We start from the raw sequence: 21,171 nt of genomic DNA on the forward strand, positions 1-21,171 counted from the left end.
ATAAGAGGAAGTGCCTGGAAGTGGAACTTGCACAGCTACCCTGACTCGGGCTGCATGTATCTGAGAAGAGGCATTCCAGAAATAACAGTAAAGCGTTGCTTTGTATTTCTCTTGTAGCAACCCTCCGCTCAGTGAGGAGATGCTGCCTCCGGGGGAGTGGATGTGTCACCGCTGCACTGTACGCCGCAAGGTAAAGCCTCTCGTAACAGACATGATCCCTGCCCTGCCGACTGTCCATTTGAAATGTGAACCCTGTGTTTTATACCTTCCTCTCCCCTTAATGTGTACGTATATACCACCAGAGTTGCTCTTTGTGCTCACGGTTGCGAAGGGCTTTGTTAGGAACAGGCTTAAAGAAAATGAAGGGGTCTTGGTGAGACCCTCCTGATATTTTTAACCTTGCTACTAGGAACCAAAACTGAAGTGCCTGATAAGTTCTTGTCAAGCTGTGCCTTTTAAACTGTTTGCCCCACCCCTTCTGGAAAGGAGGGAGAGCTGAGGCAGAGGGAATGGGAGCCATGCTTGAGGAGGTGAGCTGTCTACAGGTGAAACAGGAGTCAGGTTAATGCAGCTTTGGCATCAGGGCTGTGATTCTGGTTAATCTGTGTTTTTTAGAAGTGTGGCTTCACAGCAGTTGCACATCAGCAGAGGGTGATGTTATGATTTCCTGGGCTGTTGAACAGGATGGGGAGGAGATGATTGGGCAAGATTGTGGCTTGTCTTTGTTTTTTTTCCTTGATGCTCTTTCTCCAGGAAGCTATCTTGCACAATGTAAACATCTTACTGCTGTGACTACGTAAGACCGCGTAGCAGAGGGTTTAGAAACTGCACCAAGCTATCTAGCAACTGTTCCCTTGAAGTGACACCCAAAACAGATTGGAAGAAAACTGTGTACTCAGCCTTTTGTTCCTGAAGCAATTGCCTTGTCATGTTTCCAGGGTACTGTTCAGCCATCTGCCAACAGTAAAAATGAAGGTTGCCAATTTAAAAAATAATAATAAAATAAATAAAAAAGAGAGAGAGAAAGAAAAGGAAAAAAGTCCCCAACTTTTCTGTATTAAAAATTGTCTGATAACACTCTGTTCCTTTTACAGACCATTTTAGTGATCAAGTAGGTTGGTTCATCCATATTGGTGATGCTGTCAGGCACTGGAGCAGTGCACAGGTGCCCATACTAAGCCATGCAGCATCCCCTTCTGTTACAAAATGGATCTCGTGGTGATTGCAAAGTATTGTTTTCCTCTGCTGCGGTTCTCCCTGCCCACCTTGTTCAAGATTCCTGTCGTCAAGAGATAGGAGAGTGTTGTTTGTATATTGTGCTTGTATTCTCAAGCTGACCTTCTTGTTCCATAATGGGTTTGGATGCACTGCCAGGGTTAACAGACTGCATCGACAATGAACAGTCTACTGTGGAGTTTCTCAGTGTTGGCTAGCAAAGTAAACAGAGTTGTCTGATTCGTCAGGTGTTTAGGACTAGATGCTGTGAAATGTTGTCCTGATCTGGACTCAAATACGGCTATCCTGAAAGGGGAGAGACATGCTAATTTCCTTCCCCATGCTTGGTTCCCTTCAGCTGTTGTCATCTGTATGTTAGCTGCAATCAAATTGGTTTTGCTAGGTCAAGGCTTTAATGACTTTACAGGGGAAGTTGTAGTGGCTCAAGCCTTTTCAGATGCTGTTTGTCTTCGATTGCATATTTGTCAAGGTTGATGTGCTTTGTTTGTGGCCTCCATGATAAGCCTGCCTATTCATGTCGTGCAGAAGCGAGAACAGAAGAAAGAGCTGGGGCAGGTAAATGGATTGGTGGACAAATCTGGGAAAAGGACCACCTCCCCCACCAGTGACGCAGACCTGTTGGACAGGTCTAGCAGCAGCATCAGGGCTAATGCGCATGCCAGGATCTTGGAAAGGAGAGCAAGCCGGCCTGGCACTCCCACATCCAATGCCAGCACCGAGACCCCCAACTCAGAGCAGAATGATGTCGATGAGGACATAATTGACGTGGATGATGACTCTGCCATTGCAGAAATGGACTGTGGGCAGCCCCAGCTGAAGCGACCCTTTGAGCTTCTTATTGCTGCTGCCATGGAAAGGAACCCAACGCAGTTCCAGTTGCCGAATGAACTGACCTGCACCACAGCACTTCCAGGTGAGCAATGGCTTGTCTAGTGTTGGTGAAGATGTCTGCAGTTGCATCCTGCTGCCATCTTGCCTCTTTTCCCTCTTGACTCCTTGCTAGCTGTGGCTCCAGTGATGCTCACTGGTGAAAGCAGAGGGTACAGAAGTACCCCTGGTCGTCCTCCAGCTATCCAACAGCAGGTGGCCTTTCAGATGTGAGCTGTGGGGACACTGCTGCTACAAACTACACCTCCATCAGCACTTGTGATAGATGCTTGCTGTTGTCACCTTAGTCTAGGTCATCAGTTTGAAGAAAAGAATTCCAATTGTCAAAATACTTGATTTTGATTTATGATATGATAATCTAGTAACAAATAATGACTTAATGTATAGGATGTAACTGAAATTATTAAGTGTAAAATATGTCTGTCTTTAAAGCCAACCTCTGTCACTTAAGGCTAGATTTAGTGGTTGATAAGGGTTCCTTAAGCAGCTCTCTTTGCCTTTTCTGTTTGCCTCTGCCTGAGATGATTATGTGTATCTACCAGAAAGCAAACTCTGCTATGTGGGTAACCCAAAGCCTTTTAAAATTTGCTTTCAGGTACTAGTAAGAGGAGGAGAAAGGAAGAAACCACAGGAAAGAACGTGAAGAAAGCACAACACGAGTTAGACCACAATGGTTTGGTTCCCTTGCCGGTGAAAGTCTGCTTCACATGCAACAGGTACTTGACTTCCAGGGAGGCTCTTCAGTGTAGCTGCACCCTTCACAGGAGCAAAGTTCTTGCTGAAAAAAGTAGACGACCTTTTTCCTTTCCCATTCTCCTTCATTGACTTGCTTACAATCCTCTAAACAAATGGGGGAATAATCATCTTTGCTAAATAACAGATGTTTAACCATGGCAAGTGTAGGTGTGGCTTCTGCAGCCTTGCATGGCTGTAAAGGGTTTTAAAACGTAGCCTGAAGAGAGTGAGCCATCTTGTCCTCAGTATTTTTCTACTAAGAAAAATTCTAAAGTGGTGGTGGTTTAGAAAATGGAGATATTTGTTTATGGTTCATGAAGGAAGTATGCGAGGAGGTGACCTTTAGGAAATAGAAATCTACCGAGAGAGATATAAGCCCAAGACAAATAGGAATGTTGTGCTGAAATAGTAAATCTGAAAACCAGTACAAAATACTGCTGTTTTTTATAACTGCATAAAAATATTCACATATAAATCCCAATTCAAAATGTCAGTGAAAATGAAAAACTTTATTTCAGGAACGCAGTCAGTGAGTTTCTGGAGGTGGGCTGGAGATTCAGGTGGGCTTTTGTGGAGAACAGTTGATGACTTTGTTGTAGAGTGAAGACGTCTTTAAAGCCTGGGGAATCAGATGTAGGTAGCTTTCTGGAGTTTGAGACTTGTTCTGAGAACATCTTGTTGAAGTAAATGTCCCAACTTCACACATGATTCATCAGAGGAAAATTGTAATAACCTAAATCTGAGATTCCCTTATGATTTTTGAATTTTGCTCTAAATGAAGCCACTCGGAACTAACGCACAAGGTCAACTTGAAAAGTTCCTTATGGGAGTCTGACAGGTGCTTACAGCTTTCCAGCAATGGCATCTCCTCCTGCCAGAGGACCTCTTCTGTACCAAGAAACCCTCATGTGCCTAGGCAAGTCCTTTTGCCTTGAGCGGGTCTTGCAGAAGGTCCATATAGATCAAGTTACAAATTGGAAGCCTAATTTTGGATGCAAGTAACATAGTGCAGGGGAATTGGTGGGGAAAGATAAGCTAAAGTGGTTAGCTGAGCTTGCCTGCGTGTTCAGTATATATTCTGTATGGGAAATAAGATATGGTGCTTTCTTTGCAGGAGTTGCAGAGTGGCACCTCTAATTCAGTGTGATTATTGCCCACTCCTGTTCCACATGGATTGTCTGGAGCCACCGCTTACTGCCATGCCTCTGGGTAGATGGATGTGCCCAAATCACATAGAACATGTGGTGGTAAGCAGGACTATGATTGCAGTATGGTAACCGGATGCTGGAGTGGAACCTGGCAGGTCCATTAAAGGACAAAGTACAACAAATGTAAAACAGCTTCTGAGCTCTTATTGCTCCCTGTAACGCTTGTAAAGCTCCTGCTGCAAGCAACGCACTCTCCAAAGGAATATGCTGCTGCTATCTGCAATAAAATATAAAGATGGGGGAACTCCTTCCTGTAACTGAAGCTGACAGCTCAAATTGTGGCTTACTGACAGCTTGTCTAGTTTTCGGACTGGACTCCTTAAGATCTAGATGAGCTTCCAGAACTGTGATACAAAGCAGCACAGTGCTACAAATAGGGGAAGTAATTCTTTGCATGCTTAACCCAAAAAACTTTCATTCCAAGAGGGAGTTTTCATTTGTGGAAAAGCAGTGTACTTGAGACTAAATACTCAGGAAACAGGGGGCTGAAACAAAGGGCTTGTGCCCAGACAAACTGCTTCTGAGAGCATTGATGCTGCTTAGTAGGCCTCTAAATGCTTTTGTATTCATCTCCAGCAATGTGCCCTTTAACAGAAGTGGTTAGTGCTGCAGGAAACGAATAGTCTAAAGCTGAGCTGATGCTGTACTGCCAGTGCTACGAGGCGTTATGAAAGTCTTAGGGTACATTAGAGTGACCCGCAGATCCCTAACTCCTGTGGCATTATCTGATCACCCAGCTGAACCAGAAGAACTTGACCCTGAGTAATCGGTGCCGAGTATTTGACCGGTTCCAGGACACCATATCTCAGCACGTTGTCAAAGTGGATTTCTTAAACCGAATCCATAAGAAACATCCTCCGAATCGCAGAGTTCTTCAATCAGTAAAGAGAAAAGGTTTGAAGGTATGTGTAAACAAGTAGGTGTTGGTGAAACTCCCTGTATATGTATTCTAGTTTGGAAGGGAAACCAGCATGTCCCGTAGGGATAACCTTTTGGGGCAGGAGGAAGAGGGTGGGGTCTGAATGAATGTGTTGGTGAGAGGTCTGGAAGTCAGCAGTTACTTTTCACTACATGTATGATTTAAGAAGCTTTTTTCCTGCCAACCATAAGGCTCAGCTATTACAAGTAAGCCTTTAAATCTGGCACAAGCATAGAAAGTACAACACAAAACCTCTTGAAGGTGGCCCTGCGTTCAGAATTGGGGCTGCTGCATGTTCTGTGTTAAAACCCAAAGAGTATTTGCTGCTGGAATGGCTGAAAAATGCCATACAGCTTTCCCTTCTTACTTGGCCTTTTTTGCATGACTTCTTTCATGCTGTAGCCACCACATTGTGCTGAAGTCATGCCTGACCTAAGGGAATAAAACCTATTAATTTCAGCCTAGCTGCATCAATTTAAAGCACTCGGTCCTTGAAACTTCTAATGTATTGTCTGCAGGGTTCCTTTGGGTCAGAAAGCAGCAAACACGAAGTGTAGTGCTGGTTAGGCACCTTGTTTAACTAGTCATTCTTGAGTAATTGTTCTCATGTGTGATCTTCTTTCTCTACAATGTAGGTTCCTGATGCTATAAAGTCCCAATATCGGCTTCCACCCCCGTTACTTGCGCCTGCAGCAATTAGAGATGGCGAGCTGATCTGTAACGGGATCCCTGAGGAACCCTTGCAGAAGCACCTTTTGAACACTGAGCACTTAGCCAGCCAGACAGAACAACAGGAGGTAAATGAAGTCAAATGCTTGGACTGTATGTCTGTAGTTGCTTTGGTACAAAAATCTCTTCCATTTCAGTCATGATCAGAGCAGTTGTCTAGGAAACCAGTCTCAAAATCATGTCTGAAGGTGATAGCTTGTCTTGTCTCTGACACCCTTGCCCATTAAAACTTCATTCTGGCTTTCCAGGTGAAATGTAAAACTCCTCATTTGATACTTCAGGCAAGTGGTGAAATAGGCTTCTGGCCTTAAGAGTGGAATGGAGGGCTTTCTGTCTAGATGTCATTTTTATTTCCTGGCAGAGGGGAAATACTTTCCACTTTGATTATGTAACGCTGCTCTCTGACACGTTTATTTGTATGGTAACATCACATTTCTGGGCTGCTTTTTATTGCTGATAGAATTGGACTTTTAAATCAAGGTCAAACGAATGTTTAAATCTTGTATGAAACTTCTTGCCAGATTGCACAACGCAAAGGCATGTTGCTTTGCAATCAGTGGTGTAGTCAAGTCCTTCTGTTAGGCGGGGTTCTTCTATGTGGCAGGTGCACATTCACCATGGAGCTTAAAACTTCAAATAAATCTTTTGGTCTTCCTCTACCTTGTGTAAAAGGAAAGGTGCTCTTCACCCCAGCTTTGGCAGGTGACTCCCTGTAGCGTGAGGTAGATCAGCATTTCTTTCCAGCATGCTACACAGTAAGTTGGAGGACTGTGTTTGGATAGAAGGCCATAGTAGTGAAAGATGTATTTGTAACTAGCTGAAGAGTTGCAACACTTAACAGGTGAAGAGAGGGAAGAGTTTGGGGGTGAGGAAGTGCATCTTCTGCCTTCTCCCTCCTTTAATCTCAGCTCCTCTCTGTACTATCCCCAGCACGGAGATAAACAGCATATAATTCCGGTTGTGCTTTTGTACCTCTGGACAAAATTTTCTCTTGATCTAGATGAGCATCAGAGCAGGTGCTGTAGTTTCAGGCTGCATCAGAGCAGTCAGCAGCACAGTGAGGCAGCTGAATTTCTTTGAGCTGGGTGAACGATGGAGTAACTGTTGAGGTTTGGAGCACTGTCTGTGGAGCTAACCTGGACTTTTTTCTTCCTCCCAGTGGCTCTGTAGTGTTGTTGCGCTCCAGTGCAGCATATTGAAACATTTATCTGCTAAGCAGATGACTTTGCTTTGGGACTCTGAACAAACAGAGAAGGCTGATATTAAGCCTGTTATTGTGGCAGACGGCTCACTCGCCAACCCTTACCAGGCAGCTGACAAGGCACCCACACCTTCCCTCTATTCCATGTCATCCTGCACCTCAGGGATTACCACCCAGAATTCCTTGAGCTCCTCGCAATCCCAGCAGACTTTGTCACAGGAAGATGTCAACTGCAGCTCTTGTATAGATAAATCCAAGAAGGTGTCTTCTTGCGGGACTTCGAATGGGCCGACAGCCTCTGACATTAAAGTAAATGGTCCTCATTTCTATGGCGTTTCATCTGAATCTTCAGCACAGTTGACTGACTCCCAGAGGCTAATCGGATCTGGTAACACAATACCTGTTTTGTCTCATCGGCAAACGTGGCCTCGGCCCCTCACGCCCCCAGCGACTTGCGGACTTCTGAATCACACCATTGGAACCATTGTCAAAACAGAGAACGTAGCAGGACCCGTTTCTTGTGCACAAAGGGGTTCTGTGCCGGTCACAAGTATGCCTACGTCCATATCGAGCTCCTGTGCCAGCCTGGAGACCACCAGCACTTTGCAAAAGAAGAATGTGCAGACACAGATAGGACCGCCGCTGACGGCAGACCTGCGATCTATGGGCTCCCCTCTGACTGCCACGAGGGCTCTCACCCCACCGCAGGCTGCTGGAGATGGGATCTCTGCTGTTGGGTCCACAAACAGATTCTGTTCACCAGCACCACCTTCAGGTACGTGCCAAACAGCTGATCTCGGCCCCCGGGGCTAAGAGAGTGTTCAGGCTAAATGTTATTCTGAACCTCAAGGGTTTAGCAGTATGCCCTCATCTAACTGGGAACCAGGCTTTCTGTGGAGAGCTGCGAGAAGTTTCTCAAGTCTCCTCTGTCTTAGGTCCCTCCATGAGAGCCACAGGATGTATTTTTGCTGGCTGTGTATACCTGAGAGGGGAACTCTGTCCTGAGAAGCAGGATAATAGATCAGTTTAATTCTGGAAAGCAACAGTGGTTTTAAATCAGTTGGCTGCTGTCTCGCTGTTTCAACAACTGGCCACTCCAGTGCTGCTTTAAAACTACCGATTTGTTTTAAAGCACTAGTTTGACTGCAAGGTAGTCCTTCTCACAAGAGCAGCTGTCTGGCATCTGATCCTATGATCTCTGTACACGGTAACAGTTCTGGTGATGGTTGTGTCCCCTAGTACAGATGTGTTTGAAGTCCAGCTGCACAGCCTTGATGTTAGAGAAATGCGGACTTGGGAACCTGTAGTCTGTTTAGTATCTGCTGGTCTGTTAATACAGGGTAGTTATGGACTTGGATATACCATCTCTGTCCTGAGTTGTACCCAAAAAATTTGCTGTTAAAGTGTATATACCCATTCTTCAGTATAAAAATATCAAATCAAAGATGTTGATAGATGGTGAAGTCAGAGTAACTGCCCATAACTCAAATTCTGCTAGAATAAGCTTTCACTTAAAGCATTCTTCTTCTCTTCCCTTCCCCCACACCAGCTCAACACTCAAAGCTAGTAAACCCTTTGTGCAGGCTGGGTTGAAGCAGTTGCTGAAAAGCACACGATGAGCTGTCTGTCACTTCTCTTGCAGTTCCTAGCTGCTCTGTGGCAGGCTTGTGTAGAGTGGCTCAGATCTGGTGATTGCAAGCAACAGAGGCAACATCTTTTTATTGTTCTTGTTAAAATTCCTTAATGAATAACTTCTGAGCTTTACCTCGTGTTTGGAAGCAGTCCTCAGAGTACTTGGCCTCCTTGCTTATTGCTGAACAAACTTGGTTACTCCAAGGCTGCTAGTTTGACCATGCCCTACTTAGAAATGCAAGGCTGGGAGAAGTTTTGGTAGCGGAAATGAGACCATACTATAGAAAACTTCTTGCTTGTGGTTTGAAGAGCACTACAAATTCTACGTAATTTTGCAGTTACTTAAGATGTTAAATAATTGCTTTCGGTGCAAAGCTTGCATTCTACAAAATACATATTAAAGCATCATTTTGGTGCAGTGTCTCTTGGGAAAGGTGTAAATATTTAGATGTTCCATCTAACATGATACTTGTATATATTTATAACAAATCTTAAATTACAGTGTGCAAATTCTCTTGCCAAGTACAAAAATACACATCATTCCTGTCTTTTTTATTGCCATAAATTTCAGGCATATAGTAGTTCTACTTTTAAGCAAACCAACTCAAGATCTGGTATCAACAATGCATTAAAGGGATTTTGTTTCCTGGCATTTGCCATTGCCTCTTTCAGCTTGCATGGCCACTGCCAAAGCAGTAGGATTTTATTTTGTAAATAATAAAATCTGCTTATGACTGTCAAATTCTTATTGGGCAGTGAAGTACACCCCAGACTTTATAATCATGCAGAAATAAAAATGTGGCAATTGTACTTTTTATGCATGTTCAGACCTAGACAAGCTACTTCGCAAATGTCTCTAGGTTTAACAAGCTCTTCAAGCTCCTGGGGACTTGGTGCTCATCTTTCCAGTCTGTGTAGGACATCGCTTACAGCCCATCATTGCTGCTGCTTCGAACAGGGAGTAGGAGCTTAAATGTATAGGTCCAGAATTCCTCCGACAACTGGAGGTGAGAGGCAGAAGCCGGCAGTTGGCTCTGTGTTGAAGGCACACACTAGTTCTTCTGTGAGGAGAAGAAAGCTAATGGCTTCTAGTTCAGGCCTTTTTCGAAGCATGACTATGAGCAAAATTAATCATTCTGAGCAGCTTGGAAGCAAAGTGCAGCCTGAGGGCTGCGTGCATGTCTCACGAACGTCACAGTGACATATCTTCTCTGCACCATCTTTCTCTGTAGATGGTAAGGTCAGTCCCAGCACCTTATCCATAGGAAGCGCTTTAACTCTACCCTCATCACTCACTTCAAACTCTGCAGCTATGTTGGACCTCACCAGTTCCCTGAAAGCATTTATGGATGGCGGTGAGTATTTAGTTCATTATCAGTCTCTACTAGCTCTGTGTGTTTTGCTTCCCTAAAGCATTCTGTCTCTGCTTAAGGAAAAGTTCCAGAGATAAAGAAGGGTTGCAGTCAGGTGAGGGCAGGGCTGGGTATACATTACCTTAAATATGTCACATGCTTCCCTACTTGTAATGTTGCCAAGGCAGCAAGGCCAATGAAGTGTTTCTGCCTGAAGCTTTTCTGGGGAACGATCATGGGCTGCTTTCCAGGTGGAATTCACATGCATAAACCTGCAGCCCTGCCATGTTGTGGTGCTAGCTGCAATCCAGAGCTGCTCCCGACGGGCGTAAAGTCTTGTAGTCGAGCAGTCACCTGACTGGTGATGCTCTAATGGATTAGTTAATTTTCTGATTTATTTCTGCCTCTGTCGGTCTTCTCCTAGACAGGCCCATTTTTTATTTTCCTTTTGTTGCACTTGGCAAGAAATGCCAGACCTTAGTGGAGTGACTTCAGGAGGAGGAGATTGCTGAACAGCAGTCATCAGTAGCATAGCAAGGCTGTCGCCAGAGATGACTTCTACATCTGAAGAACAGCCTTTCTGGTGTTGCCTGTGTGACCCTCTTTTCTTGGGTGAAGCCCGACTGCTCAGCCTGCCCAGGCTACCTCTCTGCTATTGGGGAAAGGCCGTTACAGCTCTGCTGCTTCTGCTTGCCCTTTTAAATGTCGTTGATGTGGAGAAAGCTCTTGGAAGAAGAGGTTAGCCAGCCTGCTTGCTGCCAGAAAGCAGACCTCTGTAGGGCTTTACAAATACAAACACTTAAAAGCTATCAGCAACAGATCTGCTTTAAAGCTCATTAATAATATTGTCTGAATTGCCCTGCTTGGTTTAATTGACCCTGCTACGAAAGCGCGTGACTCAGGAATGAGCCTGTAGCAGCTTCAAAGGTGGTTACAGCTTTCCTCTGTAATGTAGGGTTAGACTTTCTAACTAGGTAATGGAGCTTCACAAGAAGGACCCAACCTGCTACCCAAAGGGGCGTGATGTCTACCTCTGCAGACCTGTTGATTCTGAGCCAAACCAGCAGATTTTCAACTTTAATCAGTCCTTGTTCCCCTAAACTTCTGCTTGCTGCCTCAGTTGCAGCTCTGTGGCCATCGCTGGCACTCTCCTCGCATGCTGCTCATGGGAGATGATATGAAGTAATAGATCACCTATATGTAAGATTCTTGATACTGCAAAATTTGTCAAGTCTTTGCTGTTGAAGCAAATGGCAAGTTTGAAAGTGGGACAGTTAAATCCACTGCAGCTCAGATTGCACCCTTTCCATGAATAACTTACTAATTGCTTTTTGTTTATTAACAGAGATTGAGATAAATATGCTGGATGAGCAGGTGATCAAGTTTCTGGCCTTGCAGAGAATACATCAGCTCTTTCCTTCCAAAGCTCAGTCTCTAGCGAGCAGTGTCAGTTCCCATCAGCAATCTCCTGTGGGAAACCACATTGAAGGTAAGAGCAGCCCTAGAATAGTTGGTTTGTGTTGAGCCGTAGCTTTTTGGCACTCCCTTGCCTGTTCTTTGAAGGAGATCTCCCTCTTCTTCTGGTATCTGTCTGATGCTGCCTTTCATGTTTCTTTCCTCTCATCCCCCCCCACTCTGGATACCCACTGGCCAGAAACTCCTTCAGGTCCCTCTACTTAATTATTTACAAATTATGCCAATGAAAACGCCTTCAGTAACTTCTGATTTTCTGCTGGAAATCTTTAGTGAAGTTGTGTTTTATTCATCTTGGAATTTGCAAGAGATGGGAAGGTTCAGCTGCTTTTGTTTTTTCCCCTCCCCTTTGAGATGGGCAAGAGAATTATGTGAATTCCTGCTCTCTCTTTCTGGAGAAGTTGCTTGTGACACAAGCAAATGAACAGGAGGAACTGGGGCACAGAATATATGTGTGATGTTGTCATTGCCTGTTGAGAATAATGTCACTGTCAAGCTGAAACACTAAATACAACTAATGCAAATAATGAAAAACAACTTGCACTTCTGCTGGAAATCTCCAGATTCCTGAGTTCAGCATGGGCCTTGTTTATGGTCACTGGTATTGGCATGCTAACACCTAAAGCTTCAGGGGAAGCATGGCTTCATGTTCCTCTGCATGCAGCCAGGCCATTTAATCTGCTTTCAAGCACTAGCTGGACAGCCTTGTTGTGGGAGCAGTTGTCTGCTCCTCCTTCACTAAGCCTGGGGGTAAATATCTAAGATAAGATCTTTGGAAGTCTGCTAGCTGTCAGTAACCTTCTTCTGAGACTCCATGCTTGCCTGCTTGCTTGCTGCTGTAGCATCACAGCATTCTCTAAATGCTTTGTCAATCTTCTTTTGAACACTGCTGTAGGACACAGCACCAGGCTGTGACATGAGCTGCGTTCCTGTGCTGCTCGTAACAGACGAGTTCTGGAAATTCTTCAGCAGTCTGCCTTTCAAAAGGCAGATTGATGCTGTTTTAACCCATCACCCTTTTTGGGCAGGAATGATGCATCCAGCTGACTGTTTAGCATTGCTGATGAAATATTAGATCCAAAGCCTTTAGTGAGCCCTGTTGACCGAGCAGAGCCAAACAGCTGAAAGGACTTGTGCTGGGCAGCTGGGCAGAGGTGGGAACCTGCACGTTTCAGCTGCGTTGAGTGCTGCACGTCCAGTGATGCCACTCAGCGTGGCCAATGTTCTTGATGTAGGTGACTCTGCAAACAGTCTCTCGTAATCCTCATGTTCTGTTCTTTGATTTCACACTCCTGCTGTAAAACTGTCATGCAGATGTGGTACCAGGAGGGGCCTAAACTCTGCATTTAAGCAGCTTATTTTCAAAAGACAGCTGCAGAAATCCTAGCTAGGCCTCTGTGGTCCAGAGTTTGATACCTGTTCCACAGGAGATGGTTTTCTGCCCAGTTAATGTGGGCACATGAGAATGTGTGATTTGGACTTGGCTGCTGGGGAGCTGCTCTGGAGGCTCAGCCCTGGCGTAGCTGTTGTCCAGTGTGCCGTAGGGACTGACCTGAGGGTAAAGGAGTCCACTTGGTAAATCATCCTGTCCTGGGAGCTGGGTTTGTCCCTGGACAAGCCCAAGCCCTGTTCCACCAGTTTGGTTTTCCTGCAGCTTCACTAGAAGTGAAATTGCAGTTGTTAAGTTGGTAACATTCACCAGCACCAATTTTTTTTAAGTGGCACTTTGACAGCAAGACTCAGCTCTTTGATTACCCAAAGTGGATGAGATTAAGAAAGAAGCTAGTGGTAGGAGGCTTGTGTTTTCCTCAGTGTGGCTCCATTGTGCACACTCAGTATTAAAACTCCCCCAATTGCATGGCTTGTGTGGGTTACTGGAGAGAGCAATTTTCTCTGATGACTGGCAAAAAGATGTTTAACGCACAAACATTCCTAGAGGGTTGGGAATTGGAGTTGAGGCCAAAGCTGACTGCATCCTTCCTAGGATCTGTGCTTTCTGGAGGGTAGCGCTGTGGGCACTGGGGTCAAGCAGCCTTCGTAGCTGATAACATTGTTCAAGTAATTTCTTTTTATCTTGCAGCGCAAAGAAAGGAAGTACAAGCCCGGGCGGTGTTCTATCCTCTCATGGGCTTAGGGGGTGCAGTCAATATGTGCTATCGAACCCTCTACATTGGGACAGGTGAGTAGCTTTTTCTGCCTTGACCTTTCAGAATCAGGGTGGTTCTCCCTGGCCCTCCCTAAGCATTTGCCAAGTGGGTATTGAAGAAAACAGACACATTGTGGCTGCTTGTACTGGGATTCTTCTACCAAGAAATGTGGAAATTCCCCCTCAGCTTGAATCTTTGTGGGGTTGCACCTTTGTAACCCGGCTGGTATCAAAATTAGCGGAATGGCTGTGCTGTAGATTTAATGCCTTACTGAGGGAGAGAAGAGTCACAGTTTGCTTGCAGGTTTCATTTCTTTCTGCCAGATTCTTCTGATGCTCCGGATAGACCCGGTAACTGTGAAATGCTCTTCAACCTTCATGGAGCTGCTAGCCTTCCCTTCCCCCACTGAAACTTTGTTCAGTGGCTTATCGCAGCATTATTCATGCAGTCCTGGGAGCTTGAACAAAGGCAGTTGCTCCCCTGTTGTTTTGCTAATTGAAGTTTAATTCTGTCTGTTGTTCTCTGCTGCCTGACAGTTTTTTCTGAAATGAACTGAGCCTGTTTTGTCCTCCCCATTGACAGGAGCTGATATGGATGTGTGCCTTACAAGCTATGGTCACTGTAACTATGTGTCTGGCAAACATGCCTGCATATTCTATGATGAGGTGAGTGCCTGAGTGTTTTGGGTTTGGGGGGGGGGGGTGTTGGTTTGGGGGTTTGTTTGTTTTTGTTTTGTTTGGTTTTTTTTTTTAATTTTTATTATTTGGCATGCATGGCAGTGGGAGCTGGAGATGCAGGCAGCAGGTTGTCTTTGTGTGGTGCTCCTTTGTGGACTACAAAGTAAGAGCCAGGGCTGTGAATGGTTTCACTCCAGTGAAGGCTGCGTCAGCGTTTTCTGTCAAACCCTTTTCTGAAGCACAGAGCTCTGCCAGCATGATTTCTCTGAGCTAACTGCTTGTGGACAAAGACTGACCACAAGTAAGCACTGTCACTGCTGGTGTCTGGGGAAAGAGAAAGTCGTAGAAATGGCTCGATACTTTTTGATCCAGCTGCGTTGTTAATAAAAGCTAAACTTTACATGTCGACATTGAACCTCAGCTGGAACAAAACAGGGAACTGCTCTGAGTCTCTTGCTTTCAGGTGTGATGGTGGTGCAAAGCGTTCATGCCATCTGTATTTTATTTATACTCTGTATAAATTATTTATGTAGCTAAAATTTCAGTTAAGCTCTCAGCATAAACACAGGTCTACAGTTGCTCCTTAACTACAGTCCAGAGATTAGTTTGTTCTTGAAGTAAATAGACTGGCAGGTCTGCCCATAAAAGCACTGCTGGGGATATCTCTTAGCATGGAAAAACAGTCTTTGAAGCAAGATAGTCTTTTATATCACCATTTGTCAACCAGCTATTGAGCAGGATCCAGGATTAACCCAGAGCCAGCTTTAGCCATTCCTCCAGTGCACTACAAGCTACAGAACACACTCAGTAATGGGACCCAGACCTTGAATCTGTGTTGAAGCATCTCCTTGCAGTGGTCAATACTAAATCAGGCTCTAGGCACTGAACTTCTTCCATACTCCAGCAGGCCTCCTATGGCTGTGGTCACTCTAGAGGGCGAATTCCCCCTCCTTAGCTCTGTCTGCTGTTTCTGCTTCTGGGCATGGGCAGCTGAGGCTTGGCCTTAGTCTCTGCAGTCTAGCAAGCTACTTGAAAACTTACTCCCCTGTGCATGGGGAATTTTTGTAACTTGATTAATGCTCTGTAGTTCCTGGGGGACAAGGTCTTCAGCCCTCAGATGATTCCTATGAGCTAACCTGAAATCTCCTTCACTCTGTCAACATCCTCTGCAAAGCTCAGTTGAGTGTGACGCTGCTTGTGTAATGCTTTGTGTCATGGTAATGTCTCTTGGCATTTCAGCATCTGCAAAAGGCCTGTAAATCCCAGACTGTCTCTTACCTTGTGGCTGCTGCAGCGCACTGGCATCCCTCTTGCCATCCTGTGTCTGCTTTCCAAAGCACACCTCTTCCCTGCTAGGCGCAGGTCTTGGGCCAAGTTTGCATCTAGTGTGCCTGTTAAAATGGTGTGCTCACTTTGTGAGAATCAGCTTGAATCCCTGTTTCCAAAAGATCTGTCGGTCCAAGTGCAGTAGGTAAAACCCACTTCTTTTCTAAGCTACTTCGGCCCTCCTTTCCTGCCGGGAAGCAGCTCTTACTGGGGAAAGCCAGCTCTTCTGTGAGCATGAGCCATGAGCGAGGGTCAGGTTGGTGGTCTCTGAAGCTGGAGCATATTTAACTGCTCTTATTTAACCATCGACAGTGGAGTGCTCCAAAGAGACACACGGGCAGAAGCCCTTCTGATGTGATGTCTTGATTCCCTCCTCCCTTTTTTTTCAGAATACGAAACATTACGAGCTGTTGAACTACAGTGAGCATGGGACGACCGTGGACAACGTTCTGTATTCGTGTGACTTCTCGGAGAAGATGACTCCCACTCCTCCCAGCAGTATTGTTGCCAAAGTGCAGAGTGTGATAAGTGAGTGTTGAGACAGCACCAGCCTCACGTAACACCACAGGGAGCTATTAGAGGGGGACAGGAGTGGGTGCAAATCGATTCCTTGTTGGTGCACCCCTTGCAAAAAAGGGAGGCTCTCCACTGGCCTCAGCCTGGGTTACACAAGACCTTCCTCTGCAGGCCTAGGGAGTGCCTCAGCCTGCAGAGTGCTCTGCTGTTAACCCCTACTAACTCCTGCCCGTGGTGCTGGAGTTAACCAAGCTCCAGGTCCCTGCCTGATGTCAGCTCTGGCTGATGAACTCCAGTTCAGAGCTGGACTGAGGAGTTTTCCCATGCATGTCCTCCCCTCCCACGCTGTGAGTAAGCTATCTGGGCTGTGCTACAGGCATCCCATCCCTGCATGGCTTACTCCTGCTCTCCACCTGATTGGTTTCCTCTTTTTTTGTTGGGTTTTTTTTTTTGTTTGGCTGCCAATCCTGTTTCCCTTCTATCAGGTGCTCACTGCAGACAACTGAAATGCCTCGTGGCTGGAGGATCTTACCCCCGAGGCACCTCAGCAGTAGCCCCTGTTGATGAAAACAAGCTGCCTGCCCAAATCTTACGTGTGTTTTTAATTTTCCAGAACGACATAAAAGCAGAAAACAAGAAGAGGAGCCGCATGAAGAAGCTGCTGTGATGAATTCGCAGGCACAAGGGCAGCATCGGAAACCCTGTAACTGCAAAGCCAGCAGCTCCAGCTTAATAGGGGGCAGCGGGGCTGGCTGGGAGGGGACAGCCCTGCTCCACCACGGCAGTTACATCAAGCTGGGCTGCCTGCAGTTTGTTTTCAGCATTACCGAATTTGCGACCAAACAGCCCAAGGGGGACACTGCCTTAGTACAAGACATGGACTTGGAGGAGAAGCTTTCTCTGAAACCCCACCAGGTGCCCGTGCTGCGGTCCAACTCAGTTCCCTAGGAATTTTAGGAAGAGAGCTTTGGAGTAAAGAAAACACCCTCAGACTCTTGCAATGCAAAAATGTACAAACCGAGGTGGGATTTTCTGTGTCGGCCCAGAGACTGTTCACACGCCGTTTGCATGAAATGAAGAACGTTTAACTTTTTTTAATTTTTCTTTTTTGCTCAAGTTTTAGGGGCATTTGCACATATATTTGTACTATACATTTCATTTTAAAAGGAAAACTGCAGTGAGAGCAGGACGCGTCAGAGCGAGGGGCGACCGCTGTCTGACTCGAGGACTCTCTCTGACAGATAGTTCCCATGCAGTTGTAAAATAATCAGAAACTTGTTCTATTTTGTGCCAGTGACAATAGTTTTATATTAAAAGAGAAATACAGTTTTCATACAGCAAATCTATACAATATCATTGTTTTATTTAATGTAAAGAAGCGCTCTTCTTCCCACAGTTATTTTTCCCATCCCTCCCTGCTATGGTTGCACTACAAGTAGCTACTGTGTATTATGGGCAGTGAGAAATGAGTTCTTTTCCTGGTGTCCATCCTATTTTTATTTCAAATAAGGAAAAGTGTTGGATTCTGTGTAAATACATCAGTGATGGCATTTTTCAATGTTTTAAAGCTGTGTACAGTGCTACATGTGGTATGACGTTCCTCAAATTGTCTATTGTAGCAGATCGTTTGTCGTAACCTGTCTGTCTCTTTTGTTTATATGCCACCTCCCCGCAGCAGAACAGCTAGTTCCACTGTACATAGTAATTGTAACGTTTTAGACTTTACAGAAACTTTCCTGTATTCTGTATATAAAAAAAAAATACTTCACATTCTGTTTTCTGACTGTCTGTCTTAACTCTTGTCACCACAACCTGGACCTTCCCCAGAGTGTCTGACCGCAGAAGAGGAGCCTCAGCTGTGGAAAGGGGCTGTGCCTGGGCGGAAGCAGCCTGATGTGTCCTGTGTGGGCATGTGGGATGATGCTGGTGGTCCAGGATGGGGACGGGAAGGTCGTAGAATGGTTTGGGTCGGAAGGGACCTTTGCAGGTCATCTGCAGTGAGCAGGGCCATCTTCAACTCGATCAGGTCCAACCTGACCTTGAGTATTTCCAGGGATGGAGCATCTACCACCTCTCTGGGCAAGAGAGGTGGGGTCTGGCTCTAGGGGTGACAGCATGCACCCCTCGCCCTCTCCCTTAGGGCATTGTGCTGTGCAGCAGCTGCCTCTCGCTGCTCAAGGTTTGCAGCAGAGGAGGCAGCTTGAAGTTTGCAGGCAGGCGGCCTCGTCCTCTCCCCATCTCACCTCCCTCTGCTGCCACCCGGGGCTGCACGAATCCGTCTCATCCTGCAGAAAACGGCCGGGTTTTTTTTGTTTTGGGTTTTTTTTTTTTTTGCAAACCCGGTCCCGATAACCCCACGCTTCCCTTGCGAAAGAACTCGCCTCGGCCCCTGCCCTCCGTCCTTCCCCCCGCCCCGGGGGAGGCGGAGGCCGGTTGCCGGGGCGGGGCGGGACACCGAGGCGACGGCGGCGGTCGTAGTACCCGGTAAAACGGCGGCGGGATGGGGTGGACGCTGCTGGGTGCCGGGTTGCTGCTGGCCCTCTACACGCTGCTCCGCCACGGGCTGCGCCGCTCCCCGCAGCTCCGCGACCGCCCCGAGCTCCGCGGCCGCACCGCCATCGTCACCGGTGAGCGCCGGGAACGAACGGCCCCGGGAAGGAAGGAAGGAAGGGAGGAAGGAAGGGCCCGGCCCCGCGCTCACCGTTACGCGCTCTGTTCCCGCTCCGCAGGGGGAAGCAGCGGCATCGGGGCGGCCACGGCGCTGGAGCTGGCCCGCTGCGGGGCCCGCGTCGTCCTGGCCACCCGCAACGCCCCGCGGGGGGAGGCCGCCGCCCGCCGCATCCGCACGGTGAGGGCAGCGGCACCGGCAACGGCACCGGCACACACACCCCCCGCCTCCTCCCGGGACAGCCCCGTGGCACGTCCCCGGGTACCCTCGGGGGGCAACCTTGGGTGACTCCGGGCGCTCCCGTGGGACATCCCTGGGTGTCGTATGGGCAGCCCCAGGACACCCCCGTGGGCACCCCGAGGAGACCCCCATGGCACATCCCGGGGACAACCCCCAGGAGACCCCCGTGGGCACCCTCGGGGGACCCCCAGGACACCCCTGGGCACACCATGGGACATCCATGGACATCACATGGGCACCCTCAGGGGACCCTCCAGGACACCCTTGGGCACCCCCAGGAGACCCACATGTCACACCCCTATGAGACGTCCCTGGGCATCACGTGGGGACACCCGGGAGACCCACATGGCACACCTCAGGGACACCCCCATGAGACGTCCCTGGGCATCACATGGGGACCCCCAGGGGACCCCCAGCAGACCCACATGGCACACCCCAGGGACACCCCCAAGCACCCCGAGACACCAGCACCCTGTACCACGGGGGCTGCATGGACACCCCCAGCCCCAGCACAGGGCACCCCCCCATCACCACCACCCCCAGCCCACTGCAGCTCCCCCCTCCCTCACCCTGGGCCAGATCCAGTCCCCAGAGCATCCCCTCTACCCTCGGCCAGATCCAGCACCCGCACACCCCAAGGAAGCGTGCCCCCCACCCTGGGCCACCCCAGCCCTGTCCCAGCCTGTGCCATGCCTGCAGGAGACGGGGAACGCAGAGGTGCTCTTCATGCAGCTGGACCTGGCCAGCCTGCGCTCGGTGCGAGCCTTCGCCTCCGCCTTCCTGCGCCAGGAACCCCACCTGCACCTCCTCATCAACAACGCCGGTGAGCGCCGGGACCCCCATCCCCCTTCCCCTTGCACCCCTGGATCACCCACCGTGGGTTGCCATCGCCTCCTTTGCAGGGGTGAGCGTCGGGGGCACGACGGAGGATGGTTTCAGCCTCCCCTTCCAGGTGAACCACCTTGGCCATTTCCTACTCACCCAGCTGCTGCTGGAGCGGCTGCAGAGCTGCGCGCCCAGCCGCGTGGTCATCGTTGCCTCCCACGCCCACTGCGCCGGCCGCCTGCGCCCCAACACCCTGGGCCGGCCGCCCTCCGGGCTGTTTTCGGCTTTCCAGGACTACTGCGACAGCAAGCTGGCCAACGTGCTGCACGCCCGCGAGCTGGCCACGCGCTTGCAGGGCACCCAGGTGACGTGCTACGCTGTGCACCCAGGTAGGGACCCGGCTCTGCAACCCGGAACTGGGGACGGTGGGACGGGGGTGGGCTCAGCATCAGCATTTGCGTGGGGTGTTCTTTGCATGGGGTGTCCCTTTGTGCAGGGTGGGCTCTGCGTGGTGCGGGCTTTGCACAGGGCTGCCTTTGCACGGTGTTTTTGCACAGTGCAGCCTTCGCACAGAGAATTCCTGCATGTGGAGCATCCCCTCGCGCAGAGCGTCCTCTGCATGGTGTCTCCCTTTGCACGGAGCACAGCGCAACCTTTGCACGGCATCCCTTTGTGCGATGCCCTTTTCACAAGCGCGCCCTTTGCATGAAACATCCCTTTGCGTGGGGTGTCCCTTTGCTGGAGCATCCCTTCGCGCAGCGTCCCTGTGCACGTTGTGTCCCTTTGCACGAAGCGTCCCTTTGCACAGCGCACCCTTGCACAGAGCATACTTTTTTTGCATGGAGCACCGTGCACCCCTGAGCCGTGCGCCACCATCGCAAGGCCAGATGGGGCACAGGCAGCACCCCCGGGGAAGGCTGTGGCAAAGCTGCCCGTGCAAAGGCCACCCTGGCGCGGCCGCTTCCGTTTCTCGCAGCAGAACTGGCTCCCGCGTGGGCTCTTCCCCGCCGGGAGCCGGGATGCTCCACGGCCGCTTCCCCTCGCCCCAGGGTTCGTCAACACGGAGCTCTTCCGCCACACGCCGCTCTGGCTGAAGCCGCTCTTCCTGCCGCTGGCCTGGCTCTTCTTCCTCGACGCGGCCGAAGGCGCCCAGACCTCCCTCCACTGCGCCACGCAGGAGGGCCTCGAGCGTTTCAGCGGACGCTACTTCGCCGACTGCCGTCTGCAGGAACCGTGGCCGCCGGCCCGCGATGACCGGCTGGCCCGGGCGCTCTGGGAGGCCAGCGAGAGACTGGTGGGACTGGGGGGGCCCGGGGAGAACCCCTCGCCGGCCCCTGCTGCTGTCATACAATAAAAGTGACGGTGGCGAAAAGGGAGGGAGCCCCGGGTTGGGTGTGAA

General features: G+C 48.8%; 2 protein-coding genes across 6 annotated transcripts in view; both read left to right on the forward strand.

Annotated features, from left to right (window-relative positions):
* The window catches only part of PHF12 (PHD finger protein 12), a 33,229-nt gene extending 15,422 nt beyond the window's left edge, over window positions 1-17,807 (forward strand). The window contains exons 3-15 of one of the 2 annotated variants that reach the window (XM_069791197.1): window positions 118-190; window positions 1,762-2,149; window positions 2,720-2,840; window positions 3,974-4,106; window positions 4,805-4,969; window positions 5,622-5,783; window positions 6,875-7,691; window positions 9,781-9,903; window positions 11,246-11,389; window positions 13,454-13,552; window positions 14,103-14,185; window positions 15,913-16,051; window positions 16,653-17,807. In XM_069791197.1, the coding sequence (XP_069647298.1) occupies window positions 118-190; window positions 1,762-2,149; window positions 2,720-2,840; window positions 3,974-4,106; window positions 4,805-4,969; window positions 5,622-5,783; window positions 6,875-7,691; window positions 9,781-9,903; window positions 11,246-11,389; window positions 13,454-13,552; window positions 14,103-14,185; window positions 15,913-16,051; window positions 16,653-16,987 (2,782 nt within the window). In that variant the 3' untranslated portion in view covers window positions 16,988-17,807. The remainder of the gene's footprint in view (window positions 1-117; window positions 191-1,761; window positions 2,150-2,719; window positions 2,841-3,973; window positions 4,107-4,804; window positions 4,970-5,621; window positions 5,784-6,874; window positions 7,692-9,780; window positions 9,904-11,245; window positions 11,390-13,453; window positions 13,553-14,102; window positions 14,186-15,912; window positions 16,052-16,652) is intronic. The other variant, XM_069791198.1, reaches the window with a different exon arrangement.
* Window positions 17,808-18,489: 682 nt separating this feature from the next.
* Window positions 18,490-21,148, forward strand: DHRS13 (dehydrogenase/reductase 13). 4 transcript variants are annotated; one of them, XM_069791207.1, is made up of 6 exons: window positions 18,490-18,666; window positions 18,769-18,887; window positions 19,647-19,770; window positions 19,850-19,899; window positions 20,065-20,161; window positions 20,822-21,148. In XM_069791207.1, exons 1-6 carry the CDS (start codon window positions 18,540-18,542, stop codon window positions 21,124-21,126), a joined length of 822 nt encoding a protein of 273 aa, XP_069647308.1. In that variant the 5' UTR covers window positions 18,490-18,539; the 3' UTR covers window positions 21,127-21,148. The 4 variants fall into 4 exon arrangements, with proteins under 4 accessions (XP_069647308.1, XP_069647306.1, XP_069647307.1 ...); XM_069791205.1 differs by having other exon boundaries at window positions 19,850-20,161; window positions 20,749-21,148; XM_069791206.1 differs by having other exon boundaries at window positions 19,850-20,161; window positions 20,752-21,148.
* The last annotated feature ends 23 nt before the right edge of the window (window positions 21,149-21,171 follow it).

Source organism: Haliaeetus albicilla, chromosome 9 (genome assembly GCF_947461875.1).
Source record: "Haliaeetus albicilla chromosome 9, bHalAlb1.1, whole genome shotgun sequence".
In the NCBI taxonomy this organism is placed as follows: Eukaryota; Metazoa; Chordata; class Aves; order Accipitriformes; family Accipitridae; genus Haliaeetus; species Haliaeetus albicilla.

Bases quoted from the DNA above. Each gene is read 5' to 3' on its own strand.
- DHRS13 (XM_069791204.1), top strand. From the start codon at position 18,540: ATGGGGTGGACGCTGCTGGGTGCCGGGTTGCTGCTGGCCCTCTACACG. The intron at 18,888-19,646 runs GTGAGGGCAGCG...CCATGCCTGCAG, and splicing joins CCGCCCGCCGCATCCGCACG to GAGACGGGGAACGCAGAGGT. The intron at 19,771-19,849 runs GTGAGCGCCGGG...CCTCCTTTGCAG, and splicing joins CCTCCTCATCAACAACGCCG to GGGTGAGCGTCGGGGGCACG.